The sequence below is a fragment of the Pseudophryne corroboree genome, chromosome 1 (assembly GCF_028390025.1).
Source record: "Pseudophryne corroboree isolate aPseCor3 chromosome 1, aPseCor3.hap2, whole genome shotgun sequence".
Classification (NCBI taxonomy): Eukaryota; Metazoa; Chordata; class Amphibia; order Anura; family Myobatrachidae; genus Pseudophryne; species Pseudophryne corroboree.
The window spans coordinates 778,660,366-778,679,229 of record NC_086444.1 but is presented as its reverse complement, the minus strand read 5'-3'; the positions used below and the strand labels follow the sequence as shown (position 1 = coordinate 778,679,229).

The window sequence follows — 18,864 nt, the reverse complement described above, 5'->3', positions numbered from 1 at the left end:
TATCTGTGCTCACTCAGTGTGCTGCACTGCTGCATGAAATATCTGTGCTGAGTGCACTGCTCACACTGCCTAATTGTGGGGACTGGGGAGCAGTTATAGCAGGAGTACAGTGCACAGTTTTGCTGACAGTGACCACCAGTCCAGTATACGTTTGTCTGCCTGAAAAACACTCCTGTGTATTTTTTTTTCTTCTTCATACTAGTTTGTTTGGCAGTTTGCTGACAGTGTCCACCAGGTCCGTTATACAGGATATTATATAAGCAGCAGTACGGTAGGCCACGGCTGTACCTACCTCTGTGTCGTCAGTGCACTCGTCGTCCTTAAGTAATATAATACTATACTATCCATCCATCTACATTGTATACATCTGGTGTTTTTTTTTTCTTTCTTCATACTAGTTTAGCAGTCTGCTGACAGTGTCCACCAGGTCCGTTATACAGTATATTATATATATATAAGCAGCAGTACGGTAGGCCACGGCTGTACCTACCTCTGTGTCGTCAGTGCACTCGTCGTCCATAAGTAATATAATACTATACTATCCATCCATCTACATTGTATACCTGTGGTGTTTTTTTTTCTTTCTTCATACTAGTTTAGCAGTCTGCTGACAGTGTCCACCAGGTCCATTATACAGTATATTATATATATATATAAGCAGCAGTACGGTAGGCCACGGCTGTACCTACCTCTGTGTCGTCACTCGTCGTCCATAAGTATAAGTAATACTATACTATCCATCCATCTACATTGTATACCTGTGGTGTTTTTTCTTTCTTCATACTAGTTTATCAGTCTGCTGACAGTGTCCACCAGGTCCGTTATACAGTATATTATATAAGCAGCAATACGATAGGCCACGGCTGTACCTACCTCTGTGTCGTCACTCGTCGTCCATAAGTATAAGTAATAATAGTATACTATCCACCCATCTACATTGTATACCTGTGGTGTTTTTTTTTTTCTTTCTTCATACTAGTTTAGCAGTCTGCTGACAGTGTCCACCAGGTCCGTTATACAGTATATTATATAAGCAGCAGTACGGTAGGCAACGGCTGTACCTACCTCTGTGTCGTCACTCGTCGTCCATAAGTATAAGTAATACTATACTATCCATCCATCTACATTGTATACCTGTGGTGTTTTTTCTTTCTTCATACTAGTTTAGCAGTCTGCTGACAGTGTCCACCAGGTCCGTTATACAGTATATTATATATATATAAGAAGCAGTACGGTAGGCCACGGCTGTACCTACCTCCCTGTCGTCACTCGTCGTCCATAAGTATAAGTAATACTATACTATCCATCCATCTACATTGTATACCTGTGGTGTTTTTTCTTTCTTCATACTAGTTTAGCAGTCTGCTGACAGTGTCCACCAGGTCCGTTATACAGTATATTATATATATATAAGCAGCAGTACGGTAGGCCACGGCTGTACCTACCTATGTGTCGTCACTCGTCGTCCATAAGTATAAGTAATACTATACTATCCATCCATCTACATTGTATACCTGTGGTGTTTTTTCTTTCTTCATACTAGTTTAGCAGTCTGCTGACAGTGTCCACCAGGTCCGTTATACAGTATATTATATATATAAGCAGCAGTACGGTAGGCCACGGCTGTACCTACCTCTGTGTCGTCACTCGTCGTCCATAAGTATAGGTAATAATAGTATACTATCCACCCATCTACATTGTATACCTGTGGTGTTTTTTTTTTCTTTCTTCATACTAGTTTAGCAGTCTGCTGACAGTGTCCACCAGGTCCGTTATACAGTATATTATATAAGCAGCAATACGGTAGGCCACGGCTGTACCTACCTCTGTGTCGTCACTCGTCGTCCATAAGTATAAGTAATAATAGTATACTATCCACCCATCTACATTGTATACCTGTGGTGTTTTTTTTTTCTTTCTTCATACTAGTTTAGCAGTCTGCTGACAGTGTCCACCAGGTCCGTTATACAGTATATTATATAAGCAGCAGTACGGTAGGCCATGGCTGTACCTACCTCTGTGTCGTCACTCGTCGTCCATAAGTATAAGTAATAATAGTATACTATCCACCCATCTACATTGTATTCCTGTGGTGGCTTTTAGTTGTGCGCAAAATATGGAGAACAAAAATGTGGAGGTTAAAAAAATAGGGAAAGATCAAGATCCACTTCCACCTCGTGCTGAAGCTGCTGCCACTAGTCATGGCCGAGACGATGAAATGCCATCAACGTCGTCAGCCAAGGCCGATGCCCAATGTCATAGTACAGAGCATGTAAAATCCAAAACACAAAAGATCAGTAAAAAAATGACCCAAAAATCAAAATTAAAAGCGTCTGAGGAGAAGCGTAAACTTGCCAATATGCCATTTACGACACGGAGTGGCAAGGAACGGCTGAGGCCCTGGCCTATGTTCATGGCTAGTGGTTCAGCTTCACATGAGGATGGAAGCACTCATCCTCTCGCTAGAAAAAGAAAAGACTTGCGGCAAAAGCACAGCAAAGAACTGTGCATTCTTCGAAATCCCAAATCCCAAAGGAGAGTCCAATTGTGTCGGTTGCGATGCCTGACCTTCCCAACACTGGACGGGAAGAGCTTGCGCCTTCCACCATTTGCACGCCCCCTGCAAGTGTTGAAAGGAGCACCCGCAGTCCAGTTCCTGATAGTGAAATTGAAGATGTCAGTGTTGAAGTACACCAGGATGAGGATATGGGTGTTGCTTGGGCTGGGGAGGAAATTGACAAGGAGGATTCTGATGGTGAGGTGGTTTGTTTAAGTCAGGCACCCGGGGAGACACCTGTTGTCCGTGGGAGGAATATGGCCATTGAAATGCCTGGTCAAAATACCAAAAAAATCAGCTCTTCAGTGTGGAAGTATTTCAACAGAAATGCGGACAACAGGTGTCAAGCCGTGTGTTGCCTTTGTCAAGCTGTAATAAGTAGGGGTAAGGACGTTAACCACCTCGGAACATCCTCCCTTATACGTCACCTGCAGCGCATTCATAATAAGTCAGTGACAAGTTCAAAAACTTTTGGCGACAGCGGAAGCAGTCCACTGACCAGTAAATCCCTTCCTCTTGTAACCAAGCTCGCGCAAACCACACCACCAACTCCCTCAGTGTCAATTTCCTCCTTACCCAGGAAAGCCAATAGTCCTGCAGGCCATGTCACTGGCAAGTCTGACGAGTCCTCTCCTGCCTGGGATTCCTCCGATGCATCCTTGAGTGTAACGCCTACTGCTGCTGGCGCTGCTGTTGTTGCTGCTGGGAGTCGATCGTCATCCCAGAGGGGAAGTCGGAAGACCACTTGTACTACTTCCAGTAAGCAATTGACTGTCCAACAGTCCTTTGCGAGGAAGATGAAATATCACAGCAGTCATCCTGTTGCAAAGCGGATAACTGAGGCCTTGACAACTATGTTGGTGTTAGACGTGCGTCCGGTATCCGCCGTTAGTTCACAGGGAACTAGACAATTTCTTGAGGTAGTGTGCCCCCGTTACCAAATACCATCTAGGTTCCACTTCTCTAGGCAGGCGATACCGAGAATGTACACGGACGTCAGAAAAAGACTCACCAGTGTCCTAAAAAATGCAGTTGTACCCAATGTCCACTTAACCATGGACATGTGGACAAGTGGAGCAGGGCAGACTCAGGACTACATGACTGTGACAGCCCACTGGGTAGATGTATTGCCTCCCGCTGCAAGAACAGCAGCGGCGGCACCAGTAGCAGCATCTCGCAAACGCCAACTCGTTCCTAGGCAGGCTACGCTTTGTATCACCACTTTCCAGAATACGCACACAGCTGACAACCTCTTACGGCAACTGAGGAAGATCATCGCAGAATGGCTTACCCCAATTGGACTCTCCTGGGGATTTGTGGCATCGGACAACGCCAGCAATATTGTGCATGCATTACATCTGGGCAAATTCCAGCACGTCCCATGTTTTGCACATACCTTGAATTTGGTGGTGCAGAATTATTTAAAAAACGACAGGGGCGTGCAAGTGATGCTGTCGGTGGCCAGAAGAATTGCGGGCCACTTTCGGCGTACAGGCACCGCGTACAGAAGACTGGAGCACCACCAAAAAAACCTGAACCTGCCCTGCCATCATCTGAAGCAAGATGTGGTAACGAGGTGGAATTCAACCCTCTATATGCTTCAGAGGATGGAGGAGCAGCAAAAGGCCATTCAAGCCTATACATCTGCCCACGATATAGGCAAAGGAGGTGGAATGCACCTGTCTCAAGCGCAGTGGATAATGATTTCAACGTTGTGCAAGGTTCTGCTGCCCTTTGAACTTGCCACACGTGAAGTCAGTTCAGACACTGCCAGCCTGAGTCAGGTCATTCCCCTCATCAGGCTGTTGCAGAAGAAGCTGGAGGCATTGAAGGAGGAGCTAAAACAGAGCGATTCCGCTAGGCATGTGGGACTTGTGGATGGAGCCCTTCATTCACTTAACCAGGATTCACGGGTGGTCAATCTGTTGAAATCAGAGCACTACATTTTGGCCACCGTGCTCGATCCTAGATTTAAAACCTACGTTGGATCTCTCTTTCCGGCAGACACAAGTCTGCAGGGGTTCAAAGAACTGCTGGTGAGAAAATTGTCAAGTCAAGCGGAACGCGACCGGTCACCATCTCCTCCTTCACATTCTCCCGCAACTGGGGGTGCGAGGAAAATGCTACGAATTCCGAGCCCACCCGCTGGCGGTGATGCAGGGCAGTTTGGAGAGACTGCTGATGCTGACATCTGGTCCGGACTGAAGAACCTGCCAACGATTACTGACATGTCGTCTACTGTCACTGCATATGATTCTCTCACCATTGAAAGAATGGTGGAGGATTATATGAGTGACCGCATCCAAGTAGGCACGTCAGACAGTCCGTACGTATACTGGCAGGAAAAAGAGGCAATTTGGAGGCCCTTGCACAAACTGGCTTTATTCTACCTAAGTTGCCCTCCCTCCAGTGTGTACTCCGAAAGAGTGTTTAGTGCCGCCGCTCACCTTGTCAGCAATCGGCGTACAAGGTTACTTCCAGAAAATGTGGAGAAGATGATGTTCATTAAAATGAATTATAATCAATTCCTCCATGGAGACATTCACCAGCAGCAATTGCCTCCAGAAAGTACACGGGGATCTGAGATGGTGGATTCCAGTGGGGACGAATTAATAATCTGTGAGGAGGGGGATGTACACAGTGAAAGGGGTGATGAATCGGACGATGATGATGAGGTGGACATCTTGCCTCCGTAGAGCCAGTTTGTGCAAGGAGAGATTGATTGCTTCTTTTTTGGTGGGGGCCCAAACCAACCAGTCATTTCAGTCACAGTCGTGTGGCAGACCCTGTAACTGAAATGATGGGTTCGTTAAAGTGTGCATGTCCTGTTTATACAACATAAGGGTGGGTAGGAGGGCCCAAGGACAATTCCATCTTGCACCTCTTTTTTCTTTCATTTTTATTTGCATCATGTGCTGTTTGGGGAGTATTTTTTGGAAGGGCCATCCTGCGTGACACTGCAGTGCCACTCCTAGATGGGCTAGGTGTTTGTGTCGGCCACTAGGGTCGCTTAGCTTACTCACACAGCTACCTCATTGCGCCTCTTTTTTTCTTTGCGTCATGTGCTGTTTGGGGAGGGGAGTATTTTTTGGAAGGGCCATCCTGCGTGACACTGCAGTGCCACTCCTAGATGGGCCAGGTGTTTGTGTCGGCCACTAGGGTCGCTTAGATTACTCACACAGCTACCTCATTGCGCCTCTTTTTTTCTTTGCGTCATGTGCTGTTTGGGGAGGGGAGTATTTTTTGGAAGGGCCATCCTGCGTGACACTGCAGTGCCACTCCTAGATGGGCCAGGTGTTTGTGTCGGCCACTAGGGTCGCTTAGCTTACTCACACAGCTACCTCATTGCGCCTCTTTTTTTCTTTGCGTCATGTGCTGTTTGGGGAGTATTTTTTGGAAGGGCCATCCTGCCTGACACTGCAGTGCCACTCCTAGATGGGCCAGGTGTTTGTGTCGGCCACTAGGGTCGCTTAGCTTACTCACACAGCTACCTCATTGCGCCTCTTTTTTTCTTTGCGTCATGTGCTGTTTGGGGAGGGGAGTATTTTTTGGAAGGGCCATCCTGCGTGACACTGCAGTGCCACTCCTAGATGGGCCAGGTGTTTGTGTCGGCCACTTGGGTCGCTTAGCTTAGCCATCCAGCGACCTCGGTGCAAATTTTAGGACTAAAAATAATATTGTGAGGTGTGATGTGTTCAGAATAGACTGAAAATGAGTGTAAATTATGGTTTTTGAGGTCAATAATACTATGGGATCAAAATGACCACCAAATTCAATGATTTAAGCTGTTTTTTAGGGTTTTTTTAAAAAAAACACCCGAATCCAAAACACACCCGAATCCGAGAATCCGACAAAAAAAATTCGGTGAGGTTTTGCCAAAACGCGTTTGAACCCAAAACACGGCGGCGGAACCGAACCCAAAACCAAAACACAAAACTCGAAAAATGTCCGGTGCACATCACTAATATACAGCAGCACAGGGACACCACCACTGGACTGATGCAAGAAACCACTGCAATGGGCTGGACTTATACAGCAGCACTGGACATATGGCAGCAGAGGACACCACCACTGTGACTGGACTGATGCAGCACAAGACACCACCACTTGACTGATGCAGCACAACACAGCACCACTGGACTGGACTTACCCAGAAGCACTGGACATATGGCAGCAGAGGACAACACCACTGTGACTGGACTGATGCAGCACAACACACCACCACTGGACTGATGCAACACAACACAGCACCATTGGACTGGATTTATACAACAGAACTGGACATATGGCAGCAGAGGACACCACCACTGTGACTGGACTGATGCAGCACAAGACACCACCAGTGGACTGATGCAGTACAACACAACACCACTGGACTGAACATATACAGCAGCACTGGACATATGGCAGCAGAGGACACAACCACTGTGACTGGACAGATGCAGCACAATACACTATCACTGAGGGCACTGAGGACGGAGACACGTCCTCTCTCAACAATCTCCAATGCCGGACTGAAAATGGCGGGGACGCACGGCTCCTTATTTGGAATCCAAACCCTGTGAGAATCCGACAGCGGAATGATGATGTTTTCCTCATTCTGGTTTCCGAGTCAGGCAGGAAAACCCGAGCCTGACTCGGATCCGGGCTCGTGATGTGAAGTCCGGTAGGGTTCGGTTCTCTGAAAACTGAACCCGCTCATCTCTAATTATAATAAAATTGTAATGAGCCCGAAATTGATAAAATAGGTGAAACAGAAATATACTATATTGACAAATGAAAGGTATGGTCAATTTCTCTAAATACATACAGTACTTGCATCTTATTCTTAATATTTAACATATGTGCCCTCTGTCCCGTACACTAATGACCTTGCAAATAGAACAATACTTTGATAAAACAACATTTTTTTTGTTTACTATTTTCAGAATTCTGCTCTTGAATCCACGTACTGTGCCAGTGGAGTCGCTGTGGTGCTTGGTGTGACATCTCCAACTGATAAACTTACATTTCCTCCAATGTTGCTCATCCCAGGTCGTACATTGAAAGGATCTCCATTTGGAGGTTTGTTTTGCACATTTCCTTATCTGTTTAAAAACTATTTTTTAGATAAAATTAAAACAGATTGAGCACTATAGCACTTGGTCACACATTCACACCCGGACAAATTGTCACAAGGGATAATAATTCATTTTCAAGGCAATTATCTTTATGTACATGCAGGGCCGTTTTAAACCTTCGGCTTATTAACACACACACACACACACACACACACACACACACACACACACACACACACACACACATATTGTAAACAGGTATATGACCCAGAGCATAAAAATAAAATACAGTCAGCCTTATGTTCTTTGTGTTGCTGGCAGAGAAGCTTTGACAATACAGTAGAAGAGCTCTGTGTCTTTCCTGCAAGCAGCTTACGCCACACGATCTCCGCTGGACGCTGGTGTCTTGCTCCACAGTCCACACACAGAATGGAAACTAGACGCTAACTCACACACAGTGTACACAGAGAGGGATCCCTCCTCTTTCCCTGCAGCCTGCGCGCACAGCCAATGACTGAGCCGCAGGCTGCAGCTTCATTCATTATTGGACAGCTGAGCCCTTCCTGTGCTGCTGCCCGTCAGCCCACCTGACCCCATATACATACAGTGGAATCAGGAGGCGGAAGCACAGCACCACCGCAGATCGGATCGGTAAGAGAGATCAGATCTGGGGTGGGTGCTGGTGGCCCTTTTGGAATGGGGCGCCCGGGGTCTAGCAAGACAGCATATCTCCCTCTATCACAGCATAGTAGGCTCAAATGAATACAAAAACTGCAGGTCTCATATAAGTATAGCACCGTTACAGTGCTGCGCAAATATATGTGTGTAAGTGCACAACTGTAATAAACACAATAAAATATATGAAGGGAGAAACACATTAGCTTTGTTTTTAAATCTTTATTCACATTAGTTTACTTTCTGTCACCCTCTATTTATTCTTTATTCTATGAATTTTAATATTTCGCTCTATTTTCAATAAAGGACAATTGAGTCCCGTATAAATACACAATTAAATAAACCTCTATAGTAATTAAGGTTACTGAGCATTTAAGCCCTTACTTGATACTACCATTGGGGATATATATGTGTCATAATAATAATTGTATTAATGATTCAGTAGTTGGATGAGTGCACCTTAAATGTATCTGGTTTCTTTTTCTTTTCCCCCTCCTATGGGGATTTGACTCCATATCCTCGTTTAAACCAGTTGGTAGCACCTTTATGAGCCTTTGAACCTTGCATGCGTGCATGTGAATCCCTATAGTAGGGTTTAATGAGAAATAATTATAGGCACTCCAACAGATTCACAACATAAAACATAAATCTCGGTGCGGGTTACTCTCCAGACCTGGTTAAAGGCTTTGCCTGACCAGTACTGGAACTTTTGGTATCTAAAACTGTGTTTATCCTGTCTCAGTAGATTTATTCTCCTGAATTTGGTGACAAGGTTACAATCGTTTTCTATGTGATATTCTACTCTTTGAATGAACCCTTACTCTCTAGTTTTTCACATCTTGGGAACTATGGTGATACTAATTAATGTAATGATATATATCAGAGGTCGGGTTTGTCATTGATAAATGTATGCAAAGTTTATTGTCATATCCAGTGACACTACACTCTCTAAAATTGTGATATCAGACCATCCGACTCAGGATTTATAGGTACCCACTAACTGAGGGAAACATCGGGGACCAATCGCATTGTGGATTTATTCTTTACTCCCAGCATTGACCATTCCTCAATTCTCTTCTTCCTTCCTTTCTTTTCTTCCTTCTGTGAACTCTCATCCATGATTCTGGGGAGCGTGTCCCTTCCATAGACACGTCTCCTCCGTCTAATGTGGACAGCACATTCACGCCTGCATATCCGACGATTTCTCCCTCTTTCCCCATCATCCCAATATCTCCTTCTCCAGGAGGAATCAACCCCTCCTTTTCGGTGCACTCTCATTGGTGGTACAGGGTCAAGTCTTCCTACGACCATACCCCTACGCTCGTGCCCAATCTCGCCCGATCTTGGAGGCTAAACGGAGGCGGGCTGGGTTAGTACCTAGATGGGTGACCACTAGGGAATACCCAGTGAAGTAGGAAGACACAATTTCCTGTGGAATAACACCAACAGCAGGATCACCACTAATACCCGTTCCCACTATTTCCAGAACCCAGATCCTATCCCTGTCTCACCCCTCCAACCCAACCCATAATAGTGGTCAACTACCAGGGTTGAAATCCAGTGTGTGGGTTTTCCCTCCCATGAAATTAACCCAATCTAGGGCTTCATAAATACAAACACAGTTTGTACTGATCTTTGGCAGACGGAAGCAGCGTGGCATGCAGCTACCTTCCTATATGCACTTATCTAAGTATAATCAAGATCTGAACATTTCCTATTTTTTCAGAATCTTTTCAGAATTGATTTCTCATGCTTTTATGTCCATATTTGTTTATTGTTATTTCAAATGTTTTATTCTTCTTAAGTTCCCATGTATTTTAAGAGCAGAAATAAAGACTATGCTAATGTTTTAGGCACTTCACTAATCAATAAACACTAAGACTCAACAAGAGTGCACCCAAACAAGAGTCAAACTTTTTCTTTTTTCCTTACATTTGCCCTTTCATTTGACTCCTGGCGCACCGCCACATGGACAGATAGGAACGGTCGATACCTTGAAACATTGTCCACTTCTGGCTTAAGCATTATCACTTTTGTACATTGAATCTAGGCCGGTGCAGGATCTACCCTTTCCCCAAACAGTGGTAGGCAAAACGCATGCGTGTCCAGGCGTTTGCTGTGCGGGCGTCTGACATCAACTCCGGGACCGTGCAGGCTGAAGTGATCGCAAGGACTGAGTAAGTTCAGATCTGCTCTGAAACTGCAAAAAACTTTTTCGGCCTGCTTGGCTGCACATGCGATCGCACACTTGCAAAGCGAAAATACACTCCCCGTGGGCGGCGACTATGCGTTTGCACGGCTGCAAAAAGTAGCTAGCGAGTGATCAACTTGGAATGAAGGCCATGGTTTTGCCCAACTGCTAACAAATTTGCTGCTGCGATCAACTCTGAATTAGGCCCTATCTCACTGCAGGTGTCAGTCACATGTCTCCATAGATCTCTTGCATACTGGTATCACGGATGGTTACCATGCCCGTGAGCAAGGGTTCAATTCCCACAAAGGACACACTTGTATTGTATACCTGTGTAAAAATCAGCATGCACAGTTTTATTCTAATTTTGCCAAAACAAATTCTGTCATACTTTGTATACAGTCTCAGACATGCACACAGATATACAGTACAGTCATAATTTAAAAAAAAACAAAGAAACTGTAGGTGCTACTTATTACAAAAATATACTGTACAAGTGTGGCTTTTCAAATTATGTGAGTGTTATCTTTATGAGACTGAGTTTACTTTACTTCTTCCCAAGCCTCCCCATTGCTTTATTAGGCAGCCTCCCCCACTACTAATTCCACCTCCTGTGAGACTCCTAATTTCACGGACTGAGTGCACTGCTTAGTAAATGACAAACACAACATGGCCGGTACACTATTGTATGTAAATGAATGGCTCATGCTGGCTTTGACTGGGGGAAGAGAACCAGAAGTCACAGAAGGCACATTCATCTGTAAGGGATGCGGTCAATTTATCTACAATTAAAATCCCAACAGTCAAAGTACCGGCAACTATTGACCGACAGGCAAAATTCCGACATAGGCAAAATCCCAACATGGTCAAAACACCGACTTTTAAAATACAGACAAGGTCAAAATACAGACATTTAAAATGTTGACAGGTCAAAAAGTTGACATGAGTTTTTCATGATAATTTAATTGAAACCGACTAGTTCATACTTTACCATCCCAGTGGACCTGGAGGGGGATTATATTAGTGTGCCGAGTGCAGCAAGCCATGCGAGGGAGCGTGGTATACTTATATGGTGTCCATGTCGACATACACACAAAAACAATGACAACTTGTGTCAAATTTTTGACCTGTCGACATTTTAAATGTCTGTATTTTAACCTTGTCAGGATTTTAAATGTCGGGATTTTGACCATCGGTCAATTGTTGTCCGTATTTTGACCGTCAGGATTTTGATTGTAGATATTTTATACTAAACCCATTAGTAATGTAAGGCATGTTAGCATTGTGAATGCACCTAGAGATTGAGAGATGCCTGGCGTGAGTTAGCCGTCATTTGCCGGGCAGCTTTGCTAATTTCTGGTGTCTTTTCTTGCCTTAAATGCATCTTACAGATGTGTCCTCTTACATCCTTGCTGCAGTCATGCTAAACAGCCCTTGAAGTCACACCATGCTGCTGCGGGACTTGGTAGCTGCGATCATCTTTTTTTTTTTTTTTTTTTTAAATGCGTTTTAGATGCAAAGATACAAAATACTGTGCTACAGTGTTTTCTTGCATCATTTCAGATGCAGATAGAGCTGCTATTACACACACAGAATATAGGCATGCTGTATATCATTTTAATCAGCAGAAGCTGCTTGTGTATCCTATCACATTACTTTGCAACTAAGACCCATTTCTGCAGGTAAAAAAAATGCAAAAAAAGAAGATTGGCGCTACTGAGTCCCACCATGGCATGGTGTGATTTCAAGGGCTCACTTCAAGTTCCTGATTGACTCTCTCCATCTGACCGCTGGTCTGTGTGTATAACATCACAGCTGTCACTGGCCATTTGCCAGTGCTTGCTAGTAATACACTATTACAGTACAATTACTATACTGTTCTGTACTGTACAGTATATCCATCCTCCGCTATTCGCTCTACAGTACTGGATTAGTGGCGCATTAGCCACTCAGTGGTGAAGATGTGTATTGCATGCTGTGTATGTTGTCGCACCTTAATGCGCCTTTCCGCACTACACCTCAACAACCTGAGCTATAGCTAAAGAGTGACAAATACTCTGTTTAAGCGGAGAAACTGCAACAATGAGGAAAGCTCCATCTGTATGCAAACAGATCTGTTTATAGGTGAATATCCATATGTTTATCTGTGCACACAATGCGTAAGTAAATTACTATTCACTTGATTTCAACTCTAATTATACCCATTATATTCTAGTATAAACATAAATATACTGTAAAATGAAACATTGATATTGATTTTTTTTTAATTGTTTGTACAGATGTGTTGTCATTGCTACAGTCAAGCCAAACAATACCTTACTGTGCCAGATTCTATTAGGTTAGGGAAACTGTTTTTGTGTCTTTTGAGCTGGAAAAGCATCTTAGTTGCAATGTGATACACCTAGGAGGCAATATGAGATTGTGCTGATTAGATTGATGTATATGACACTTGTATATCTGTGTGCGACTGAGTCTCCGAATCTGTATACAAAGTGCTACAATGTAGCAGCTGCAGCTTTCTACCATGCCAAGTTTCATAGCGCTTCGTATACAGACTCAGCCTTACACAGATTTACAAGTGTTGCATATCAAATTAACCAGTAGTCTCCTGATGTGTCCTAGTCGCATCACATTGTGACAAAGATGCATTTTCAGTAAAAAGGCACGCAACACTTCCAGGGTTGCACTAGACCTGGCAACTCACTTGCACCAGGCATCTTGGTGTACAGTATTGAGGCTAGATGTATGAGGACACGTACCTGTATACAGTTGTTAAGAGGTACTACATGTGTTTCCCTGGTTTAAAAATAATAATTGAATATAGCAGATAAAAAGACTGTATTTTGTAAAATGTATTTCAAGATGTTGACAATTCTAAAAATCTGAAAATATTAAATCCACCTGAGCATAAGTTTCTGTGCATTTTACATGCTCCTGTTTGCTTAGACATTTTGCAGTATTTGTTTAAAGTTAAATATACAGTAGCTTACACAATAGATAATGGAACTAATATTTTGTTGTTATTTTGATTAACACTGAATATGAAAATATAATATAAGGGTCACAGAAAGTGGGCGTCTTAGTGCTTGCAAATTTAGACACAGGCATGCGCATGGGTGAACATTATCACTCCCACGACTCTGCTGACAGACAGAAGTGTGGACGCAGCATCCATCTCTGAATATGGGGGGGTCATTCCGAGTTGTTCTCTCTCTAGCAGTTTTTAGCAGCCGTGCAAACGCTATGCCACCGCCCACTGGGAGTGTATTTTAGCTTAGCAGAAGTGCAAACGAAAGGATCGCAGAGCGGCTACAAAATCATTTTGTGTAGTTTCTGAGTAGCTTCAGACCTACTCAGCGCTTCACTTCAGACTGTTCAGTTCCTGCTTTGACGTCACAAACACACCCTGCGTTTGCCCAGCCACACCTGCGTTTTTGCTGGCACGCCTGTGTTTTTCCAAACACTCCCTGAAAACGGTCAGTTGACACCCAGAAACACCCACTTCATGTCAATCACTCTGCGGCCAGCCGTGCGACTGAAAAGCTTCGCTAGACCCTGTGTGCTAGATCATTCGTTGTTATAGTACAACGCACGTGCGCATTGCGCCGCAAACGCATGTGCAGAAGTGCCATTTTTTTGCCTAGCGTTCAACTCGGCTAGCAATCAACTCGGAATGACCACCATGGCCCCATATGCTTCATAAGGGATTAATTTTTAAACACCTGTTATTATTACTTAAAATAACCCCATATCCATACCTCCCAACTTTCTTATTATACAAAGAGGGACACACACGCGGCTTCGTTGTGCACTCCCAAAAAGAGGCGTGGCCTATGAAAGGGGGGGTGGCTTTGCAGGAGGGCCACGCCACCATTTTCGTCACAGAGGGGGCATGCCCAGCGCTCTCTGAGCTGCTGGCAAGCCCCCTCTCCTCCTGTCTCCACTGAATAGATGCTAAGCAGAGCAGCAAGTGTGGGAGCCTCCCGACTGCCCCCCCCCAACCGCGGGACACTGCGGCTCATGGGTGGGACAGCGGGGCAATCCAAAAAAAAATGGGACTGTCCCGCGAAAATCGGGACAGTTGGGAGGTATGCCATATCAGTGTAATACTTTGTACAGGTGAGTATACAAATGTGGTGCAGGAGAAAGCTGGTGCTACCTCTGTGATGCATTCTTACTTCTTACTTTGGTGTAACTCTCATCTTAGACCACAATCCGGCAGAGAGGAAAAGGTTCTTCCCACAGACATAGACACAATGGGGTATATTTACTAAAGTGTGAGTTTTTTTAGAAGTGGAGATGTTGCCCATAGCAACCAATCAGATTCCCCTTAACATTTATCTAGCTGCTTCTAGAAGATAATAGCTAGAATCTGATTGGTTGCTATGGGCAACATCTCCACTTCTAAGAAACATACTCACACATTAGTATATATACCCCAATGGTAGACAAAATGTATGTAAAGGAGTTTTGCATTTATTAATAATAACACCAAATAATGACTACAATGGGTAATTTTAAATGTAATGAATATATTATAAGTACTGTAGTTTACACATAACGTTAAATTACCAGGTATAATTAGCACAATATCACTGTAATTATGAATTATCTGGTTTTGCAAAACTAAACTAAAAATAAGAATTTACTCACCGGTAATTCTATTTCTCGTAGTCCGTAGTGGATGCTGGGAACTCCGTAAGGACCATGGGGAATAGCGGCTCCGCAGGAGACTGGGCACAACTAAGAAAGATTTAGGACTACCTGGTGTGCACTGGCTCCTCCCTCTATGCCCCTCCTCCAGACCTCAGTCAGGAAACTGTGCCCGGAAGAGCTGACACAATAAGGAAAGGATTTGGAATCCCAGGTAAGACTCATACCAGCCACACCAATCACACCGTACAACTCGTGATACTATACCCAGTGAACAGTATGAATAACAACTGAGCCTCTCAAACAGATGGCTCCAAACAATAACCCTTTAGTTAGGCAATAACTATATACAAGTATTGCAGACAATCCGCACCTGGGATGGGCGCCCAGCATCCACTACGGACTACGAGAAATAGAATTACCGGTGAGTAAATTCTTATTTTCTCTGACGTCCTAGTGGATGCTGGGAACTCCGTAAGGACCATGGGGATTATACCAAAGCTCCCAAACGGGCGGGAGAGTGCGGATGACTCTGCAGCACCGAATGAGCAAACTCAAGGTCCTCCTCAGCCAGGGTATCAAACTTGTATAATTTAGCAAATGTGTTTGAACCCGACCAAGTAGCAGCTCGGCAAAGTTGTAAAGCCGAGACCCCTCGGGCAGCCGCCCAAGAAGAGCCCACTTTCCTCGTGGAATGGGCTTTTACAGATTTAGGATGCGGCAGTCCAGCCACAGAATGTGCAAGTTGAATCGTACTACAGATCCAGCGAGCAATAGACTGCTTTGAAGCAGGAGCACCCAGCTTGTTGGGCGCATACAGGATAAATAGCGAGTCAGTTTTCCTGACTCCAGCCGTCCTGGAAACATAGATTTTCAGGGCCCTGACTACGTCCAGCAACTTGGAATCCTCCAAGTCCTTAGTAGCCGCAGGCACCACAATAGGTTGGTTCAAATGAAAAGCTGATACCACCTTAGGAAGAAATTGGGGACGAGTCCTCAATTCCACCCTATCCATATGGAAAATCAGATAAGGGCTTTTACATGACAAAGCCGCCAATTCTGACACACGCCTGGCCGAAGCCAAGGCCAACAGCATGACCACTTTCCACGTGAGATATTTTAGTTCCACGGTTTTAAGTGGCTCAAACCAATGTGACTTAAGGAAATCCAACACCACGTTGAGATCCCAAGGTGCCACTGGAGGCACAAAAGGGGGCTGAATATGCAGCACTCCTTTAACAAACGTCTGAACTTCAGGCAGTGAAGCCAGTTCTTTTTGGAAGAAAATCGACAGAGCCGAAATCTGGACCTTAATGGAACCTAATTTGAGGCCCATAGTCACCCCTGACTGTAGGAAGTGCAGAAATCGACCCAGCTAAAATTCCTCCGTTGGGGCCCTTCTGGCCTCACACCACGCAACATATTTTCGCCATATGCGGTGATAATGGTTTGCGGTCACCTCCTTCCTAGCTTTAATCAGCGTAGGGATGACTTCCTTCGGAATGCCCTTTTCCTTCAGGATCCGGCATTCAACCGCCATGCCGTCAAACGCAGTCGCGGTAAGTCTTGGAACAGACAGGGTCCCTGCTGCAGCAGGTCCTGTCTGAGCGGCAGAGGCCATGGTTCCTCTGATATCATTTCTTGAAGTTCTGGGTACCAAGCTCTTCTTGGCCAATCCGGAACAATGATTATAGTTCTTATTCTTCTCCTTCTTATTATCCTCAGTACCTTGGGTATGAGAGGAAGAGGAGGGAACACATAAACCGACTGGTACACCCACGGTGTCACTAAAGCGTCCACAGCTATCGCCTGAGGGTCTCTTGACCTGGCGCAATATCTTTTTAGCTTTTTGTTGAGGCGGGACGCCATCATGTCCACCTGTGGCCTTTCCCACCAGTGTACAACCATTTTGAAGACTTCTGGATGAAGTCCCCACTCTCCCGGGTGGAGGTCGTGTCTGCTGAGAAAGTCTGCTTCCCAGTTGTCCACTCTGGGAATGAACACTGCTGACAGTGCTAACACATGATTTTCCGCCCATCGGAGAATCCTTGTGGCTTCTGCCATCGCCATCCTGCTTCTTGTGCCGCCCTGTCGGTTTACATGGGCGACCGCCGTGATGTTGTCTGACTGGATCAGCACCGGCTGGTGTTGAAGCAGGGGTCTTGCCTGACTTAGGGCATTGTAAATGGCCCTTAGTTCCAGAATATTTATGTGTAGGGAAGTCTCCTGACTCGACCATTGTCCCTGGAAGTTTCTTCCCTGTGTGACTGCCCCCTAACCTCGAAGGCTGGCATCCGTGGTCACCAGGATCCAGTCCTGTGTGCCAAATCTGCGGCCCTCTAGAAGATGAGCACTCTGCAGCCACCACAGCAGTGACACCCTGGCCCTTGGAGACAGGGTTATCAGCCGATGCATCTGAAGATGCGATCCGGACCACTTGTCTAACAGATCCCACTGAAAGATCCTTGCATGGAACCTTCCGAATGGAATTGCTTCGTAAGAAGCCACCATCTTTCCCAGGACTCGCGTGCAGAGGTGCACCGACACCTGTGTTGGTTTTAGGATGTCTCTGACTAGAGATGACAACTCCTTGGCCTTCTCCTCCGGGAGAAAAACTTTTTTCTGTTCTGTGTCCAGAACCATCCCCAGGAACAGTAGACGCGTTGTAGGAACCAGCTGCGACTTTGGAATATTCAGGATCCAGCCATGCTGTTGTAGCACTTCCCGAGCTAGTGCTACTCCGATCAACAACTGTTCCCTGGACCTCGCCTTTATAAGGAGATTGTCCAAGTACGGGATAATTAAAACTCCCTTTTTCCGAAGGAGTATCATCATTTCGGCCATTACCTTGGTAAATACACTCGGTGCCGTGGACAGATCAAACGGCAACGTCTGGAATTGGTAATGACAGTCCTGTACCACAAATCTGAGGTACTCCTGGTGAGGAGGGTAAATGGGGACATGCAGGTAAGCATCCCTGATGTCCAGTGATACCATGTAATCCCCCTCGTCCAGGCTTGCTATCACCGCCCTGAGCGATTCCATCTTGAACTTGAACCTTCTTATATAAGTGTTCAAGGATTTTAAATTTAAAATGGGTCTCACCGAACCGTCCGGTTTCGGTACCACAAACATTGTGGAATAGTAACCCCGTCCTTGTTGAAGGAGGGGTACCTTGATTATCACCTGCTAAGAATACAGCTTGTGAATCGCCTCCAGCACTGCCTCCCTGTCCGGGGGAGCTGTCGGCAAGGCAGATTTGAGGAATCGGCGAGGGAGAGACGTCTCGAATTCCAGCTTGTACCCCTGAGATACTACTTGTAGAATCCAGGGATCCACCCGTGAGCGGGCCCACTGGTTGCTGAAGTTCTTGAGACGGGCCCCCACCGTACCTGGCTCCGCCTGTGGAGCCCCAGCATCATGCGGTGGACTTAGAGGAAGCGGGGGAGGACTTTTGTTCCTGGGAACTGGCTGTATGTTGCAGCTTTTTCCCTCTACCTCTGCCTCTGGGCAGAAAGGACGCACCTCTAACCCGCTTGCCTTTCTGGGGCCGAAAGGACTGTACCTGATAATACGGTGCTTTCTTTGGCTGTGAGGGAACATGGGGTAAAAATGTCGACTTCCCAGCTGTCGCTGTGGAAACGAGGTCCGAGAGACCATCCCCAAACAACTCCTCACCCTTGTAAGGCAAAACTTCCATGTGCCTTTTAGAATCTGTATCTCCTGTC

General features: G+C 45.4%; 1 protein-coding gene and 1 pseudogene across 6 annotated transcripts in view; both read left to right on the top strand.

Annotated features, from left to right (window-relative positions):
• The window catches only part of LOC134910135 (NADP-dependent alcohol dehydrogenase-like), a 465,879-nt gene that overhangs the window by 89,548 nt on the left and 357,467 nt on the right, over positions 1–18,864 (top strand). For all 6 annotated transcript variants that reach the window (XM_063917876.1, XM_063917830.1, XM_063917821.1 and 3 more), the window contains one exon: positions 7,486–7,621. In XM_063917876.1, coding sequence (XP_063773946.1) covers positions 7,486–7,621 — 136 coding nt within the window. The remainder of the gene's footprint in view (positions 1–7,485; positions 7,622–18,864) is intronic.
• On the top strand, positions 9,592–9,710 carry LOC134948232 (5S ribosomal RNA; annotated as a pseudogene).